This window comes from Saccopteryx bilineata, chromosome 4, assembly GCF_036850765.1.
Source record: "Saccopteryx bilineata isolate mSacBil1 chromosome 4, mSacBil1_pri_phased_curated, whole genome shotgun sequence".
Taxonomy (NCBI): domain Eukaryota; kingdom Metazoa; phylum Chordata; class Mammalia; order Chiroptera; family Emballonuridae; genus Saccopteryx; species Saccopteryx bilineata.
The window spans coordinates 67,875,111-67,891,935 of NC_089493.1; the positions used below are offsets into that span (position 1 = coordinate 67,875,111).

General features: G+C 38.7%; 1 protein-coding gene across 6 annotated transcripts in view; it reads left to right on the forward strand.

Annotated features, from left to right (window-relative positions):
* Window positions 1-16,825, forward strand: part of ATOSA (atos homolog A) — a 104,665-nt gene that overhangs the window by 70,648 nt on the left and 17,192 nt on the right. For all 6 annotated transcript variants that reach the window (XR_010731279.1, XM_066276283.1, XM_066276282.1 and 3 more), the window contains 4 exons: window positions 235-2,074; window positions 4,601-4,720; window positions 7,337-7,416; window positions 8,499-8,607. Coding sequence is in view for 5 of the 6 variants with exons in the window: in XM_066276283.1 (XP_066132380.1) it covers window positions 235-2,074; window positions 4,601-4,720; window positions 7,337-7,416; window positions 8,499-8,607 (2,149 nt within the window). In the remaining variant the exon portion in view is untranslated. The remainder of the gene's footprint in view (window positions 1-234; window positions 2,075-4,600; window positions 4,721-7,336; window positions 7,417-8,498; window positions 8,608-16,825) is intronic.

The window sequence follows — 16,825 nt, forward strand, 5'->3', positions numbered from 1 at the left end:
GCTTAAGTGGTCCAGTGTTCTTAAAAGAAGATCATTTCTATCCCAAGCATAATCTACTGTACTTCTTATGTTGGTTTTATCAGAATGACATATAAGGCAAAACAGCTAAAAGTAAAACCCAATAGTAATTAATGCAAACAAGGATAAGCACCTGTTTAAAAATGTTTTAATAATACACAATAATGATACATGTTTCATAACCCAATGATTACATATTTTTCTGTGTGATTCTAGAATCAGTTCTGCTGATGTAGACCTGCAGTGGAATTTTTCACAGACTCCAATCGAACATGTGTTTCCTGTTCCCAATGTTTCTCACAATGTGGCCTTGAAAGTCAGCGTTCAATCCTTGCCCAGACAATCTAATTACCCAGTTTTGACGTGTAGTATTCACACAAGTATTGGACTTTATGAGAAAAGAATTCAAGACCATGAACTTAAAGCCCATCAACACCGCAATTCTAATGAAGCAGAACAGTGTAGTACAAACAGTTCACAGCGTCTATGTAGCAAACAAACCTGGACTATGGCACCAGAAAATGTATTACATGTAAAAAATGGCACACCTCCTGAATATAGTGCAGCTGTCAAAAATGGCAAACTATATCCAGGCATTGGCAGTAAATCTGAGTGTGGAACTTGTCAGGCCAATATTCTGGGCTTCAGTGGTACAGGAGATAAAAAGTCACATGAAACATCAGTGAGAACTTTAAAATCGTTTTCAATGATTGATTCCAGTGTCTCTAGTCGCCAGAGTTCCTGGCAGTCCATTGGTGAGACTAATCCTTTAATAGACTCTTTAATTCAAGATCGACAAGAAGTTATTGCAAGAATCGCTCAGCATTTGATTCATTGTGATCCAAGCAGTTCACATGTTCCTGGATATGCATTTAATACCCAAGAGTCTAGTTCACTTAATTCAAAACTTTTCCGGGTTTCACAAGAAAATGAAAATGTGAGAAAATGTAAAGAAATGTTCTCCATTTCATCTGGTAATGCAGAGCTTACCTCCTCAGCAGACATCAATGAGGGGAAAACCCAACCAGAAATTCCTCGAAGTGAAACTTGCACTTCTAATCATCTTTATTCTCATCAGTCGGTTAGTGAGACTAACCCTCTAATAGGCTCGTTACTCCAGGAGCGGCAAGATGTTATTGCAAGGATTGCTCAGCACTTGGAGCATATTGATCCAACGGCTTCACATATGCCCCGGCAATCATTGAACATCCATGACTCTACTTTGGTTCCTTCAAAAGTGTTTAAGAGTTCATATGAAGACAAAACTTTGTTGAAGAAAAACAGGGATGATGCCTCTGTTTTTATTTCTAATACAAAATTTTCCTTGTTAGAAGACTGCAATGAAGGGGAATACTTAATACCTGCTAAATCTTTTTGTTCTTTTAAATGCAATAGTAAAGTCAAGTCCCCTTTGAAACCTCAGATAAGAAGAGAGCTATGTCAGGACAATCCTAGTGAAGTCATCCAAAGTACATTTCAGGGGATACAGAACAAAGCCACTAGTTTATTAGCGCCCTCAAATATGTCTGATTGTAAAGAAAATAACTTGGACTTGACAATCAGATTGGAAAATACACTTTCTGAGTGTCAATTTAAAGAGTATGAAATTAACAATGGAATTAATAAACAATATTCAGATTGCAATAGTATTGACAAACAGATTTGCACAAATAAGTATAAGGAAAAAATAAAAAATGAAAACTGTAATCCAGAATCTTTTAACAATCACCAATTTGATAATTCCAAAAATAATGACTCAAAAATAAAAGTTACTATGTTGGAAATGTCTGGATATTTGAACAAACATGAAAATAAGTGCTCAAATAAAGACTCAAAAAGGCCTACAACATGTGAGCAAAATATGCAACTTAATAGTATTGAAAATTATCTCAGTAAAGATAATGAAGATTTCAAGTTCAAAAAACCATGCCAATTAAAAAATGAACAGGATAAGAAAGAAGATCCGATTGATGAAAAATTTCAAAACTGTTCTCAGAGAAAGACTATAAAAGACTGTGTGTCTACGTGTGAACGACTGAAACCTACAGAGGTATTGGTAGGTAACATCTACTCTCTCTTTTTATGATTTTGTTTATTGATTGTAGATGAGACAGAGAGTTGCGGGAAGAGAGGGAAGCATCATCTCATAGTAGTTGCTTCTCATATTTGCTCTGATCATTATGTGCCTTGACTGAGCAAGCCAGGGGTTTCAAACCGGCAACCTCAGGATCCCAGGTCGACGCTTTATCCACTGTGCCACCACAGATCAGGCTCAAATATAATTATTAAACAAGTTATGGTTTGATTTTTGATATAGGGGGTCTAGTTATAAAGGCCCAAGGTGCCCATTATCTGTAGAATAAAAAGTCTGATAATGAATAATCTGCTACAGAACTGGTATTAATATCCTTGCAAATAACTGCTCACTTAAAAGTAAATGCTAGATGCCTAACCAGGCAGTGGCGTAGTGGATGGAGCGTCAGACTGGGACGCGGAGGACCCAGGTTCGAAGCCCTGAGGTTACTGGCTTGAGTGCGGGCTCATCAGCTTGAGCCCAGGATTGCTGGCTTCAGCAGTGGGTCGCTTGGTCCCCCGGTCAGGGCACATGTCAGAAATCAGTCAATGAACAACTAAAGTGCCACTACAAAGGTTGATGCTTCTCACCTCTCTCCCTTCCTGTCTGTCTGTCCCTATCTGTCACTGGCTTGAGCAAGGGGCCACTCAGTCTGCTGTAGCCCCCGGTCAAGGCACATACGAAAAAGCAGTCAACAACTCAGATGCCACAACGAAGATTGATGCTTCTCATCTCTCTCCCTTCCATCTGTCCCTATCAGTCCCACTCTCTGTCTCTGTCACACACACACAAAAGTAAATGCTAGGTAAATTCTTCCTGTTGCCCTTTTTTGTTGATTTCAATGTTGTGAACAGTTGATGGAGAATAAATAGGACTCAAAAATAAAATTTCTTTTCACTTAACGTATTGTTTATTAGTTGTTCTGGCAGTGTATCACACAATGATAGTGTGCCCACTGTGCTAAGCCACTGTGTAGCTAAGGATTTTAGGAATATCTATATTGAAGTCACTAGGCTGTTGGTCAAAATGCCTGGGTTCCAGGTGTGACTTCACTATTTGGTCCTTGAAAAGGTCACATAACTTCAAAAACCTTAGTCTCCTTAATTTTAAAATGAGAATAACAAGTCTCTTTTGCCTATTTCAGAGTTATAGTGACAATCAAATAATGGATTTAAAATACCTGTTCTATAAACCTTTAATGCACTATGTAAATAAAAGATATGTATTTCCATTTTATTTGACTTTCCACCAAACCACTTTTAAGCTTTAGAATATTATTATTAGACTCAAATTTTATGTGTTTCTATAAGTAATATTACAAATTTATATCTTAATTATATGGAAAACTTGATTCAAACCTGAGTCAAGTTTATCTTCTTTATCACTCAGATTTGTTTTGCTGGACATTATTAGAGTTTTAAAATTATGCCATGGTTCTAATTTATATATTTTTAACAAACGATTTCATTTCTCTAAAATATGGGTTAAATCAAATGGTAGTTTCTAATATCTTAAAACTATAGTTGTCACCAAAACCTACCCTGGCCTTAAGAAATCAGCATGTTCACGATCCTTTCTGGACCCTCATAGGGAAGCTTACTGTGACTGGTATTTTTCAAGCCACTAAGATTCGTTTTTCATGTACTTGTTAAAAATCTAATCATAAATATTTACTCTATGCCCAGGCACTCTTCTGAATGTTTTACCTGCATGGACTTAGTTAACCCTTCCACTTCACTATGAGATGTTATATTCTATTATTAACTCCAGTTTACAAATGAGGACCTTAGGCATGGGGAGGTTAGGTAACATGTCCAAGGTCACAAGACCAGTAAATGGAAGAGCTAGGGCCCAAATTAGTCTTTCCTGATTTTTATTCATGTGTGTTTATGAATTTCTGATCTTCGGTTCTAAACTTGTCTAAATTTTTTACAAATTAGCCCTATTTTCTATATTACTTCAAAAAACTTGATACTGTGACTGCATTACATATATTTTGAAATTTATGCTTATTTTATTGCTGTATTATGCCCCACCAAATTGTATTCTCAAAGAATGCCTCTTAATATTGACAGTTTTATTATATTATGCTATTTTTTCTTACCTGTGAGTAGTTTATCTTTTCACAAATGAAAAGAATCAAACATTAGCTAGAATTCTTTATAAATATGACTATATGCTGATAAAGCATTTGAACACACTTTTTTTATAAGATTTTATATTATTGATTTACAGAAGGAGAGGGGAGTGTGAACTATCAACTCATAGTTGCTTCACTTTAGTTGTTTGTTGCTTGCTTGTTGCTTGTCGTATGTGCCTTGACGAGGCAAGCCCTGGGTTTTGAACCAGTGACCTCAGTTATCTTAATGTTTACATATGTTTGTGTATATAGAGATACAGATACATAGATCATTAGCTTCACCACCAAGGATGTAATACTACAGTACATATTAGAAATAAGTCTAAGACCAAAAAATATTACCATTAAAATCTTAATTCTTTTCCTAGCTGAGGACTATACCATTAAAACATTCAAATGTCTGGCGGAAACATAATTTTCATTCTTTGGACGGAACCTCAACCAGAGCCTTTCATCCTCGAACTGGATTGCCTCTTCTTTCAAGTCCTGTAAGTATTTTTCTCTGATCTCGTATTTAGAATTTGAAAATATCTAAAATGTTTGCAACCTGATCTGTGGTGGTGCAGTGGATAAAACATCGACCTGGAACGCTGAGGTCACCGGTTTGAACCCCTGGGCTTGCCAGATCAGTGCACATATTGGAGTTGATGCTTCTTGCCTGCCTCTCTCTCTCTCCCTCTCCCTCCCTCCCTTCTTCCCCTGCCTCTCTCAAATGAATGAATAAAATTTAAAAATAATAAAATGTTTGTAAATCATTTATCAGTATCAGAAAATACTATGGACTTCTGTTCGGTAGGGTGGACTGTGTTGATAAAGGAAGATCCCTTTCCTCCTTCCCAAACACAGAAATCCTGGATAAAACATAACACAACTTGTAAACATATATATAATACAGTATAAGAACAAGAAGGGTAAACCTCTGACAGCTAACGGGCAAATTATGGCTTTCTAGGATATCTGAGCTTAAGATAGTGCTAGGATTTAATGCCCCTGCTTGGACAGGAGTCGAGGCTGGGATCTAGAAACCAAACTGTTCTTAAATGTAGAAATGGGTAAACTACCCTTATAAAAATGGGAAAAGAGGGAAAAAATCCACCTATTTACTTAAGGGTACAACAGGGAGGTGTATAATGGGTAGGAAAAGAAGCCTTCAAAAGAATTTTTACTTAGACCTAAGCCACCCATGATAGGAATTCTGAATTTGTGCTGAGGTTCAGAGCCATCTAGCTAAGAAATAACTATAAACTAAATTGCAAGCTGTGAAATTCATGGAGTACCAGCAGAAGAAACGTGAGACTATCCCACATCTATTACCTGTGGTATGAAGGATTTATTTTCAGAATAAATAACTTGCTGAAGATGATCTCAGAGGAAGAACATTACAAAGCTCTTTTAAAGAATCAGCAGGAGTAAGAAGTAGGAGAGTTCACGTTTAGGCATTTTGTTGTCAGAGCAACCTGAAAGAGAATAAAAAATAATTCTGTTAAAATGTTCCAAGATAGCCCTCACCAGTGGTACAGTGGATAGATTGTCGTCCAGGAGCGCTGACATTGCTTGTTTGATCCCCGGAACACTGACTCAAACCCGAGGTTGCTAGTTCAATCCCCAGTCAGGGCACGCATGAAAAACAATTAATAGATGCACAACTAAATAGAACAATGAGTTGCTACTTCTCTTTCTCCCTTTTCTCTCTCTGTCAAAAAAATGTTCCAAGATATAAATGAAGGTAGACAGGGAATTAAGATGAAAGAACATGAGGATTTATTTGAAAGAGTACTAAATGGAAATTCTAAATATGAAAAATATAAAGTATGTATACGTGTGTAATACATATACAGATGGATTAAACAGGGACTAAATTAGCTGAATAGAGATCCAGTGAATGGATTAGATATTAAAAAGCACTTAGAATGATACATAGAAGAGAGATGGTAAAATATGAAAGAGCCATGGAGGATAAAATGAGATGCTCAATATAATTCTAGTAGGAAATCTAAAAGGAGCACTAGGTGGAATAGGAAAATGCAGTATTAGAAGAAATTAATATAGAAACCTTTCCAGAATTGAAGAATGAGAGTTTACAATTGAAATTTGCACATTAAGTGCTGACTGTAAAAAATAGCATGGTGTACTTGCACAACTCAAAAATACTGAGGTTGTTTAGACTTTAGTACCATCTGTTTTTTCTTAGTCACCAGTTAGACTAATCACTCAGAAACTTAGACATACTTATATTAATTCTAGAAACATCGGTCTTCTAACTTGCATGTTGTATATGATTTTACCTTTAATTTACACTTGGGTCTTTCATTTTTAGGATATTTTGAGCTAGATAGTGGTTTGCCTCAAATGTAAAGTGGTATTCAGTGGTGCTTCAAACTCGAGTATAGTGTTTTTTAAATCTATCTCCTGTGAAGCCCCAGGGTTCATGGAAGTGTGCGTTGTGATGGGCAAAGGAGCAACACAGCTGCTTGGACCCCAGGCTCACATTGCCATTTAATTATTTTTTGCCATTTAATTTTAAAGCTATAAATTTTTTATTTCTGCTCCCAAAATACAGAAGTATATAAAATAAGAACATGTTATTAATATATTGGGATTCCATATGAAATTTGGTTTTAGAAAACACTGGTTCTGCTTCTTATAAAAGCAACCAAAACCTAATAAAAGTGCTTTTATTAGCCATGTTTTTTCTATAGTAGTTAATAAAATAAGAACATAAAAACCATATGTAATAAAGAGCATGATTTTAAGTAAGCTGTTACAGGAGAAGGTTTATTATTTTTAAGATACAATTAGCTTTCATTTTAAAAGTATTCTATCAATTCAAAAAAAATTATAGCCTTTATTATTTTCTTTTTTTTTATTTTCTTTTTTTTATTTTTTTTTATTTATTCATTTTAGAGAGGAGAGGGGGAGAGAGAGAGAGAGAGAGAGAGAGAGATGGGGGGAGGAGCAGGAAGCATCAAGTCCCATATGTGCCTTGACCAGGCAAGCCCAGGGTTTCGAACCGGCGACCTCAGCATTTCCAGGTCGACGCTTTATCCACTGCGCCACCACAGGTCAGGCTTTATTATTTTCACAAATGATTATTTTCACCTTAGGTTCCACAAAGAAAGACACAGTCAGGTTGCTTTGATCTGGATTCCTCGTTAGTGCATCTGAAAGGCTTATCATCTAGAAGGTATTTATCTTAAAATTCATTTGTGTATATGAAATAGTATTACACAAAATTCTGACCGTGTACAATAAATTATATTGGTTCTAAAAATAAAAAGTTTAACAGGATCTTATTTTCCAATTGGTTATCATTTTCAGTGTGATTTCAAACACACAGTTATTAAGAATGACTTAGGGAGAAATTAATACTATACATGGTCATCATAATAAACTCAACATTGGTTTTAACACTTTAAGTGGGTTTGTATATTTTTGGTCATTCGCCTCTTTTTTGTTCTATATTCCTTTGTAAAAAAAAATCAGCATTTTTTCCATATTGACATATAATACTGTCATTCTTAATTTACATAATTTTGCCTTTGTATTCTCATTTTTTTTTCTTTTTTTTTTTTTTTCTTTCTTTTTTCTGAAGCTGGAAACAGGGAGAAACAGTCAGACAGGCTCCCGCACGCGCCCGACTGGGATCCACCCGGCACGCCCACCAGGGGCGAGGCTCTGCCCACCAGGGGGCGATGCTCTGCCCATCCTGGGCATCGCCATGTTGCGACCAGAGCCACTCTAGCGCCTGAGGCAGAGGCCACAGAGCCATCCCCAGCGCCCGGGCCATCTTTGCTCCAATGGAGCCTTGGCTGCGGGAGGGGGAGAGAGAGACAGAGAGGGAAAGCGCGGCGGAGGGGTGGAGAAGCAAATGGGCGCTTCTCCTGTGTGCCCTGGCCGGGAATCGAACCCGGGTCCTCCGCACGCTAGGCCGACGCTCTACCGCTGAGCCAACCGGCCAGGGCTTGTATTCTCATTTTTAACTGAAAACAAAGACCAATATAGGAGACTGCATTATTGTATATTTTCAGTAGATGCTACTATGTTATGTTATAAATTCCACCATGAAACCTTCCAGGATACTACATTTTATTAAATCTAATCAGGAATGTTAAACTAGATATTTTATATCTGAAAATTTGGTTAGATTATTTTTTTATTATGGGAATTTAAGTAAAATTTATCAGATTATCTTAATTTATTGTAAATTAGAAAATATTGTGGTTAATGTGTCCATTTGCTGAATTTTTTAAATTTGTTTTGAATTAGTCCTCAGCCGTGTTTAAACATTGAAGATGACCCAGAAATTCATGAAAAACCATTTCTGAGTTCTAGTGCTCCACCTATAACAAGTCTTAGTCTCCTAGGAAATTTTGAGGTAAGTTTTTTGACACTATTTTAAGAATTGAAGTTTCTTAAGCTGGCTCCAGAGTATAATTTATATCATTTGTTCATAAAAGGGAAATGAATAAATGGGTTGTATTTTTTCAAAGCCTGAAAATAACCTTCTTTTTCTTTTCACTTCCCTTTCTTTTTCATGAGAAGTGGAATTGGGAGAATCGTTAGCAGTGACACCTAAGAATTGGGTAGCTTGTAGGAGGAGACAGAGGACCGAGAGGAGATCAAGTTGAATCGAGGTTTCTGTTCCTCTAGCTGCAGAATAGACTTCACTTCCTTCTTATCTGATAAAATTGGCTCTGGGATCCAGGAAAGATAATGGTGTGCTGATAGTGGCCCCTTCACAATCAATGAGGTTGACTTTAAAAATCAAATGGGGCCTGACCTGTGGTTGTGCAGTGGTTAAAGCATCGACCTGGAATGCTGAGGTCACTGGTTCAAAACCCCAGGCTTGCCTGGTCAAGGCACATATGGCAGTTGATGCCTCATGCTCCCCCCCTTTTCTCTCTCTCTTTTCCCACACGCACTCTTTATTCTCTCTCTAAATAAAGTCTTGTACTATATTTGCAATTTCTTGTAGCTCTAAATCTGTTCTAAAATAGTAAGTTGGTTGTTTTTTTTCATGAAATGGTTAAAGATCTCTGGTACGTGTGCTGCTTCATTTAATATGGATATTTCTACTTGGAGCCAAGTGTATTATTATGGGTTTACTTGTCATTAATTAGAAACAACCTTAAACATAAACCTGTTAATCACATTTTAAAAGTAATTTCAATTGGTGAATTTTTATTAAAAAAGTATTTTAATTTGTATTTTTAATTTAAAGAGCTTTCCCAGAGTTATAGTGGTTTGATATTTTAATATTGAGACTATCTTTCAAAGTTCCTTTAAATAAGGAAATATTTTATGGTAAGTTGATCTCTGTTCTATGTTACTATCAAGGTATCAGTTCAGAGGTAATGACCTCTCTATTCTTCTTTGTCATCAATTTAAAATTATGTAAGGCCATTGTGAAGATCAGATCCTCTGCAACCTTTGAATTTCAAGAACATCTATAAGGGGAAAAGAGAACTTTGATATATGAAAACATTAAGAAAGATGGTTAAAAGATTAGTACACTGGCCTGACTGGTGGTGGCGCAGTAGATAAAGTGTCGAGCTGGGTCACTGAGTTTCCAGGTTCAAAACCCTGAGGTTGCTGGCTTGAGTGCAAGGTCAGCTTGAGACCCTTGTCAAGGCATGTATGAGACGCAATCAATGAACAACTAAAGTGCCACAACTACAAGTTGATGCTTCTCATCTACCTTCCTGTCTTTCCATCTCTCTCTCTCAAAAAAAAAGAAAAATAGCACACTGTTCTTTTCACACGATTCTGTGCAGATGTGCATACATTTTCATGTGACTTAAAAAGAAAAACAGAAGTTCTGAGACTGTTCAACTTACAGGTCCTGTTTAATTTATAATGTATTACCACTAGATGCTTTCTCCAATAAATCACTGAAGATATTTATTCTACTTCATGCATTTGAGTCTCTATGGTAATTTTAAAAAGAGCAGAAGATAGACTTGAATTACTAAACTTACACATTTGTCTTGTTTTGTGAAACAGGGCAAAGCCTTACCCTACAAAATCTGGGTGTTTTGACATTATTTGTGGGGCTTTAGTTGGAATGTACAAACACATTGACCCAGAATAACACTCAAGTAGAAATCTGATTTCTGAAGCTAGTTATTTTTTCTTGCTAACATTTAGAATTTTTTGATAAGGGATTAATATCCAAAATATATAAAGAACTCATATAACTCAATAGCAAAAGAAAATAAATTAGAATTTTTTACTTCAAAAACTTTGTTCACATCCATCCCAATCATCTGTCCTGTGAAACTCCTCAATTCAGTCCAGTACAATAGTACCATTAGAAATGGATTACTTTTTCCTACATGAGAGAATCCTAGTAATTTCTATCACTATAAAATAGCTTGCATTTTCTAAAAGTTTATATAAGTAGAGTCATTCAGTATTTACTCTTTGGAGGCTAGTCAGGGGTTTCTTTAACTCACCATTAAAGTCATCCATGTTGTCCTGTGTATCAAGAATTCATTCTTTTTATTGCTGTTATGTTGATATACCACAGTTTGTTTATTAATCACCTAATTCTGGACATTTGGATCATTTTAGTTTTAGGCTATTAAAATCAAGCTGCTGTGAATATTCATGTTTCTGTGTAGGCATAAATTATTATTTTGCTTGGGTAACTACTTGGGAATGGACTGTGGTTAGTATTGTAGGTATATGTTCCAAAGTGGTGGTACCATTTTTAATTCCCAGCAGCAGTGTATGAGAGTTCTAGTTCCGCCTCCGCCTCCTTGCCATAGTTTGCAATAGTCAGTCGTCTTTTTTTTTTTTAATAGCCAAGGCTGTGTTTAAATGAGTTACCGAAAGGCCGAACTGTATATTCTACATTTGGGCTTCGTGAAATTCTCTTATATTCTTTTTTAATTAATTAATTTTTTTTTTTTTTTAGAGAGAGGAACAGACAGGAAGGGAGAGAGATGGGAAGCATCAATTCTTTGTTATGGCACCTTAGTTGTTCATTGATTGCTTTCTCATATGCGACTTGACCAGGAGGGCTACAGCAGAGCCAGTGACACCTTGCTCAAGCCAGCGACCTTAGGCTCAAGCCAGAAATCATGGGGTCATGTCTATGATCCCACACTTAAGCCGGCGACCCACACTCAACCTGATGAGCCCACGCTCAAGCCAAATGAGTCTGCGCTTGCAGGAATATGCTATAAAAACATGCAGAGTTAGGGCCCTGGCCGGTTGGCTCAGAGTAGAGCATCGGCCTGGCGCTCAGGAGTCCCAGGTTTGATTCCCGGCGAGGGCACACAGGAGAAGCACCCATCTGCTTTTCCACCCCTCCCCCTCTCCTTCCTCTCTGTCTCTCTCTTCCCCTCCCACAGCCAAGGCTCCATTGGAGCAAAGTTTGCCCAGGCGCTGAGGATGGCTATGGCCTCTGCCTCAGACGCTAGAATGGCTCTGATTGCAGCAGAGCGACGCCCCAAGATGGGCAGAGCATCGCCTCCTGGTGGATATGCCAGGTGGATCCCGGTCGGGCACATGCGGGAGTCTGTCTGACTGCCTCCCCATTTCCAACTTTGGAAAAACACACACACACACACAAAAAAAAACATGCAGAATTAGCCTGACCAGGCAATGGTGCAGTGGAGATAGCATCGGACTGGGTCACAGAGGATCCAGGTTTGAAACCCTGAGGGCACAGGCTCATCCGGCTTGAGTGCAGGGTCACTGGCTTGAGCATTGGGTCATAGATATGACCCCATGGTCACTAGCTTGAGCCCAAAGGTTGCTGGCTTGAACAAGAGGTTACTGGCTCAACTGCAGCCCCCCCCCCATCAAGGCACATATGAGAAAGCAATCAATGAACAACTAAAGTGTCACAACAAAGACTTGATGCTTCTCATCTCTCTCCCTTCCTATCTGTCCCTTTCTCTGACTCTGTCTCTGTAACACACACACAAAAACATGCAGAGTTAGAGACAGCAAGGTGCCCTAGGGTGAAGGCTCTGAGCGGTTGAGAATCCAGGTCCTCTCTGACCTGTACTAGAAACAGTGCACTCTGGAAACAGCAAAACAACAGGATACGATTCAGTAACAGAAATGTTTAGGCTCTCAGAACAGAGATTAAGAGTCAGCGGCCCTGGCCGGCTGGCTCAGCGGTAGAGCGTCGGCCTGGCGTGCGGGGGACCTGGGTTTGATTTCCGGCCAGGGCACATGGGAGAAGCACACATTTGCTTCTCCACCCCCCCCACCTCCTTCCTCTCTGTCTCTCTCTTCCCCTCCCGCAGCCGAGGCTTCATTGGAGCAAAGATGGCCCGGGCGCTGGGGATGGCTCCTTGGCCTCTGCCCCAGGCGCTAGAGTGGCTCTGGTCGAGGCAGAGCTTCGCCCCTGGTGGGCGTGCCGGGTGGATCCTGGTCGGGTGCATGCGGGAGTCTGTCTGACTGTCTCTCCCTGTTTCCAGCTTCAGAAAAATACAAAAAAAAAAAAAGTCAGCATGTTCCTTGATCTTTACCCCCTGAAAACTTTTTCTGTCTGCTTCCTGGGTTATTTGTACTGGCTAATAAATATCTGAGTAAGGCTGGGGACAGGGCCTCATTCCTTCAGTCTGCTGACTGGGGCTGTTGCCTCCCCTTGGCCCCTCAGAGCTTATCATTTGGTCTCCAAGTAGTTCACTGTTGCCGTGACATGCACTCAAGCTGGTGACCTCGGGAATTTGAACCTGGGTCCTCGGCATTCCAGTTTGATGCTCTATCCACTGTACCACCACCTAGGTAGACTCCTTTTTTAAATTTTATTTTTCAGTTACACTTTACATTTAACATTATTTTGTATTAGTTTCAGGTATATAGCATAGTGGTTAGACCCATGATGGCGAACCTTTTTATAAAAACTGCTCACTTTTGCAGTGCTGGTCAACCTGGTCCCTCCTGCCCACTAGTGAGCATTCCAGCTTTCATAGTGGGCAATAGTGGAGCAACCAAAGTATAAATAAAAAGATAGATTTAACTATAGGAAGTTGTTTTATAAAGATTTATTCTGCCAAACTTAGTGAAAATCCGACATAAAATACTTGGTAAGTAATTATTATTATATGCTTTAACTTGCTGTAACTCTGCTTATAAATTTTTTTTTTTTTAAAGGCTGGCACAATTGTGCTGAAGAATTCTTTTTTTTTTCTTTTCTTTTCTTTTTTATTTTATTCATTTTAGAGAGGAGAGGGAGAGACAGAGGGAGAGAGAGAGAGGAGAGACAGAGAGAGAGAAGGGGGGAGGAGCTGGAAGCATCAACTCCCATATGTGCCCTGACCAGGCAAGCCCAGGGTTTCGAACCGGCGACCTCAGCATTTCCAGGTCGACACTTTATCCACTGCACCACCACAGGTCAGGCTCTGCTTATAAATTTTATAAAGTTACTTCCCTACTTTATAAATCACCATTACTGTGGAACCAGTGGGTGGTTAGAAAATGTTACTACTGACAGAGATACAAAAGTGGGCAGTAGGTATAAAAAGGTTGACTATCCCTGATACAAACTTTAGAATTCACTTGTTTGTATCTATAAAACAGCCTGCTGGGCTCTGGCCGGTTGGCTCAGTGGTAGAGTGTCGGCCTGGCATGCAGAAGTCCCGGGTTCGATTCCTGGCCAGGGCACACAGGAGAGGTGCCCATCTGCTTCTCCACCCCTCCCCCTCTCCTTCCTCTCTGTCTCTCTCTTCCCTTTCCGCAGCTGAGGCTCCATTGGAGCAAAGATGGCCCGGGTCCTGGGGATGGCTCCTTGGCCTTTGCCCCAGGCCCTAGAGTGGCTCTGGTCGAGGCAGAGCGACGCCCTGGAGGGGCAGAGCATCGCCCCCTGGTGGGCGTGTCGGGTGGATTTCGGTCGGGCGCATGCGGGAGTCTGTCTGTCTCTCCCCGTTTCCAGCTTTAGAAAAATATAAAACAGCCTGCTGAATTTTGTTTGGATTGTATTGATAGAGCTCATCTTATGAATATTAAATCTTTTTTTTTTTTTTAGCCAGAGCGAAAGTGGGGGGGGGGACAGACAGGCAGAAAGGGAGAGAGATGAGAAGCATCAACTCATAGTTGTGGTGTCTTAGTTGTTCATTGATTGCTTTCTCATTTGTGCCTTGACCAGTGGGCTCTAACTGAACCAGTGACCCTTTGTTCAAGCCAGTGACCTTTGGGCTCAAGCCAGTGACCATGGGGTTATGTCTATGATCCCATGCTCAAACTAGATGAACCTGAGCACAAGCAGGTGACTTCGGGGTTTTCAACCTGGTCTATCAGCATCCCAACATCGAAGCTCTATCCACTGCACCACTGCCTGGTCAGGCTAATATTAAATCTTTTGATGCACAGTATAGCTCTACACTTATTTAGCTATTTTTTAATTTCTTTCATCAGTGTTTTGAACTTTTCAGCATGCAGATCTTAGACATATCATATGAGTGATTTTATATGTGTGTATCTATATATGTATATGTGTATACATGAATATATGTGTACATATACATATATAATCACCTTATGACCTTTCTCAACTTGTTTATTAATTAATTTTTAGATTTTGGGGGGATATTTTAGATAGATGTTTGTGTCATCTACAAATAGAATTTTATTTTTTAGTTTGTTTTCTGTATTTTATTTTATTTTACTGCTTTGTACTGAGTAGGGCCTAGAATTCATGCTAGCATATTAATTTAAAGTCACAAAAGTCTAAATAAAGTCAGAAACTACTATGAGTCATTTGCCTTTTCCATAAGCTTTTTTGTGTGTGCTCATCCTATTTTTTACATCTGTAGAATATTTTTCTTAAAGAAGCATTTATTGAGTACCTACTATGTGATAGGAAGACAAAGCTAAATGATCAAGTTTCTGCCTTAGAGAAGTTTACAGTCTACTGAAAAAGATGGATATGTCAATGATGTTTAGGCTCAAGTAATTAGCATTGTAATAGAACTTTCTTCAGTCCTCATACACCCACTCTCTCTACTAAGGGATTAGGGAAAGCTTTACTGAGGAACTGGCACTTGAGCTTGGCTACAAAAGATAAATAGGAATTTGCCAGGTAAATGAGTGTGGGTAGTAGCCAGGGATTCTAGACAGAGGGAACTACATATACAAAGCACAAGCATGTAGTAAAAGAGCATGGAGTGGTTGGAAAGCATCAACCGGAACTGGAGCATAAGTCTCTGCAGGTGGGGAGGGATGAGGCAAGAAAGGTACGGGGACTTACATGCCATGCTGTGAAGATCTGACTTCATCCCACAGATATCAGAAACACAGTTTTTAACCTGGCGAATGTTCTAAGACATTTAAGAAAAATGAAAAAAGACGACTTTGTCATTAATACAGAGGATATGCTGGAGATGGAAAGACTACTTAGAAAATGTTGCACTTGTTCAGAGGAGTGGTGATAAGGGTCTGAGTGAGGCTAGTTAGTGGTGGTTGGGGAGAGAGCTAAGCCAAAACACTGAGAGGTCAGATCACTAGGTTATGGATTGGATTGATTGCAGGGCAGGAGGGAGACAGAGAAGGTTACTGCAAAATGGGTCTCCTGGTCTATCTGTTTGACCAGGGGACTTTTTCAGATTTCGAGTACACAGACTATTGGACTAATAAGGCCTTACAGAGTTCTTGTTCAAAGAATTACTGAATAAACAAATGCTATTCACATTTTATTATATATACATGTATATGTGTGTTGATATATACATATGGAAGAGTGCTTGTAAAAAATTTAATACATTTTTGATACCTGGAAAGATAAACACTGAATCGTTAAAATGGTTATCTCAACAGGTGAGCTTGGGAAGTATTATTTGTACCTCTTAAGTTTTTCTAATTAAACAATAAAATTTATGTCACACACACCAACATTTTTTTTTCAGAAGCACTTATTTGTTGGTTAAATTTATAAGTGCTTGGCTTTCTCTATTGAAGGGAACTTTTGTATATATGATCTAATAACAAGTTTTCAAATGCTTCTTTGTAGCTAGCAACATGAATAGGCTCTGTGAGGGATAACAAAATTTCTGATCGTGTACCTGCTCTGGTAGAGTATATTTTATTTACAGAAATAAGAATAGCATATTAAATGATTATTTGATAACTAATTAAGTTATTGTTATTTAGTTAATAACTAAAAACATTAGGTTTTATGGTGAATGTCCAGGCTAGTTCAGCATGGGTTGGAATAGTGAGAGGAAGCCAAACTTTATAGAATGGTAGAAGATTGATGGGGTGGGGGGTTAATTTCAGGTCAAATGAACATCTGAAATGAGGGCTTGGCAGTGGCAGCAACCACTGATATACTGCCAGAAGGCATAGTAATGTACCGTATTTCCCCATGTATAAGACACACCTTTTTTCTGAAAAAGTTGGTGTCTAAAAACTGGTAGTGTCTTATACAGTGGTTGTGGAAGTGTGGCATTTCAAATGCCATAGATGGAACTGAAGACGAAGCAATACATGAAGACAGTGATTCGTCATCAGACAAGCTAATGGATGGGAGTTTGACAGTGATGGAGAGTTGTATGAATTTTATGATGAATAAAACTTGAGTTCAATAACTTTATGTAATTTTTTTTTTCAAATTTCGGGCCCCAAAATTAAGGTAT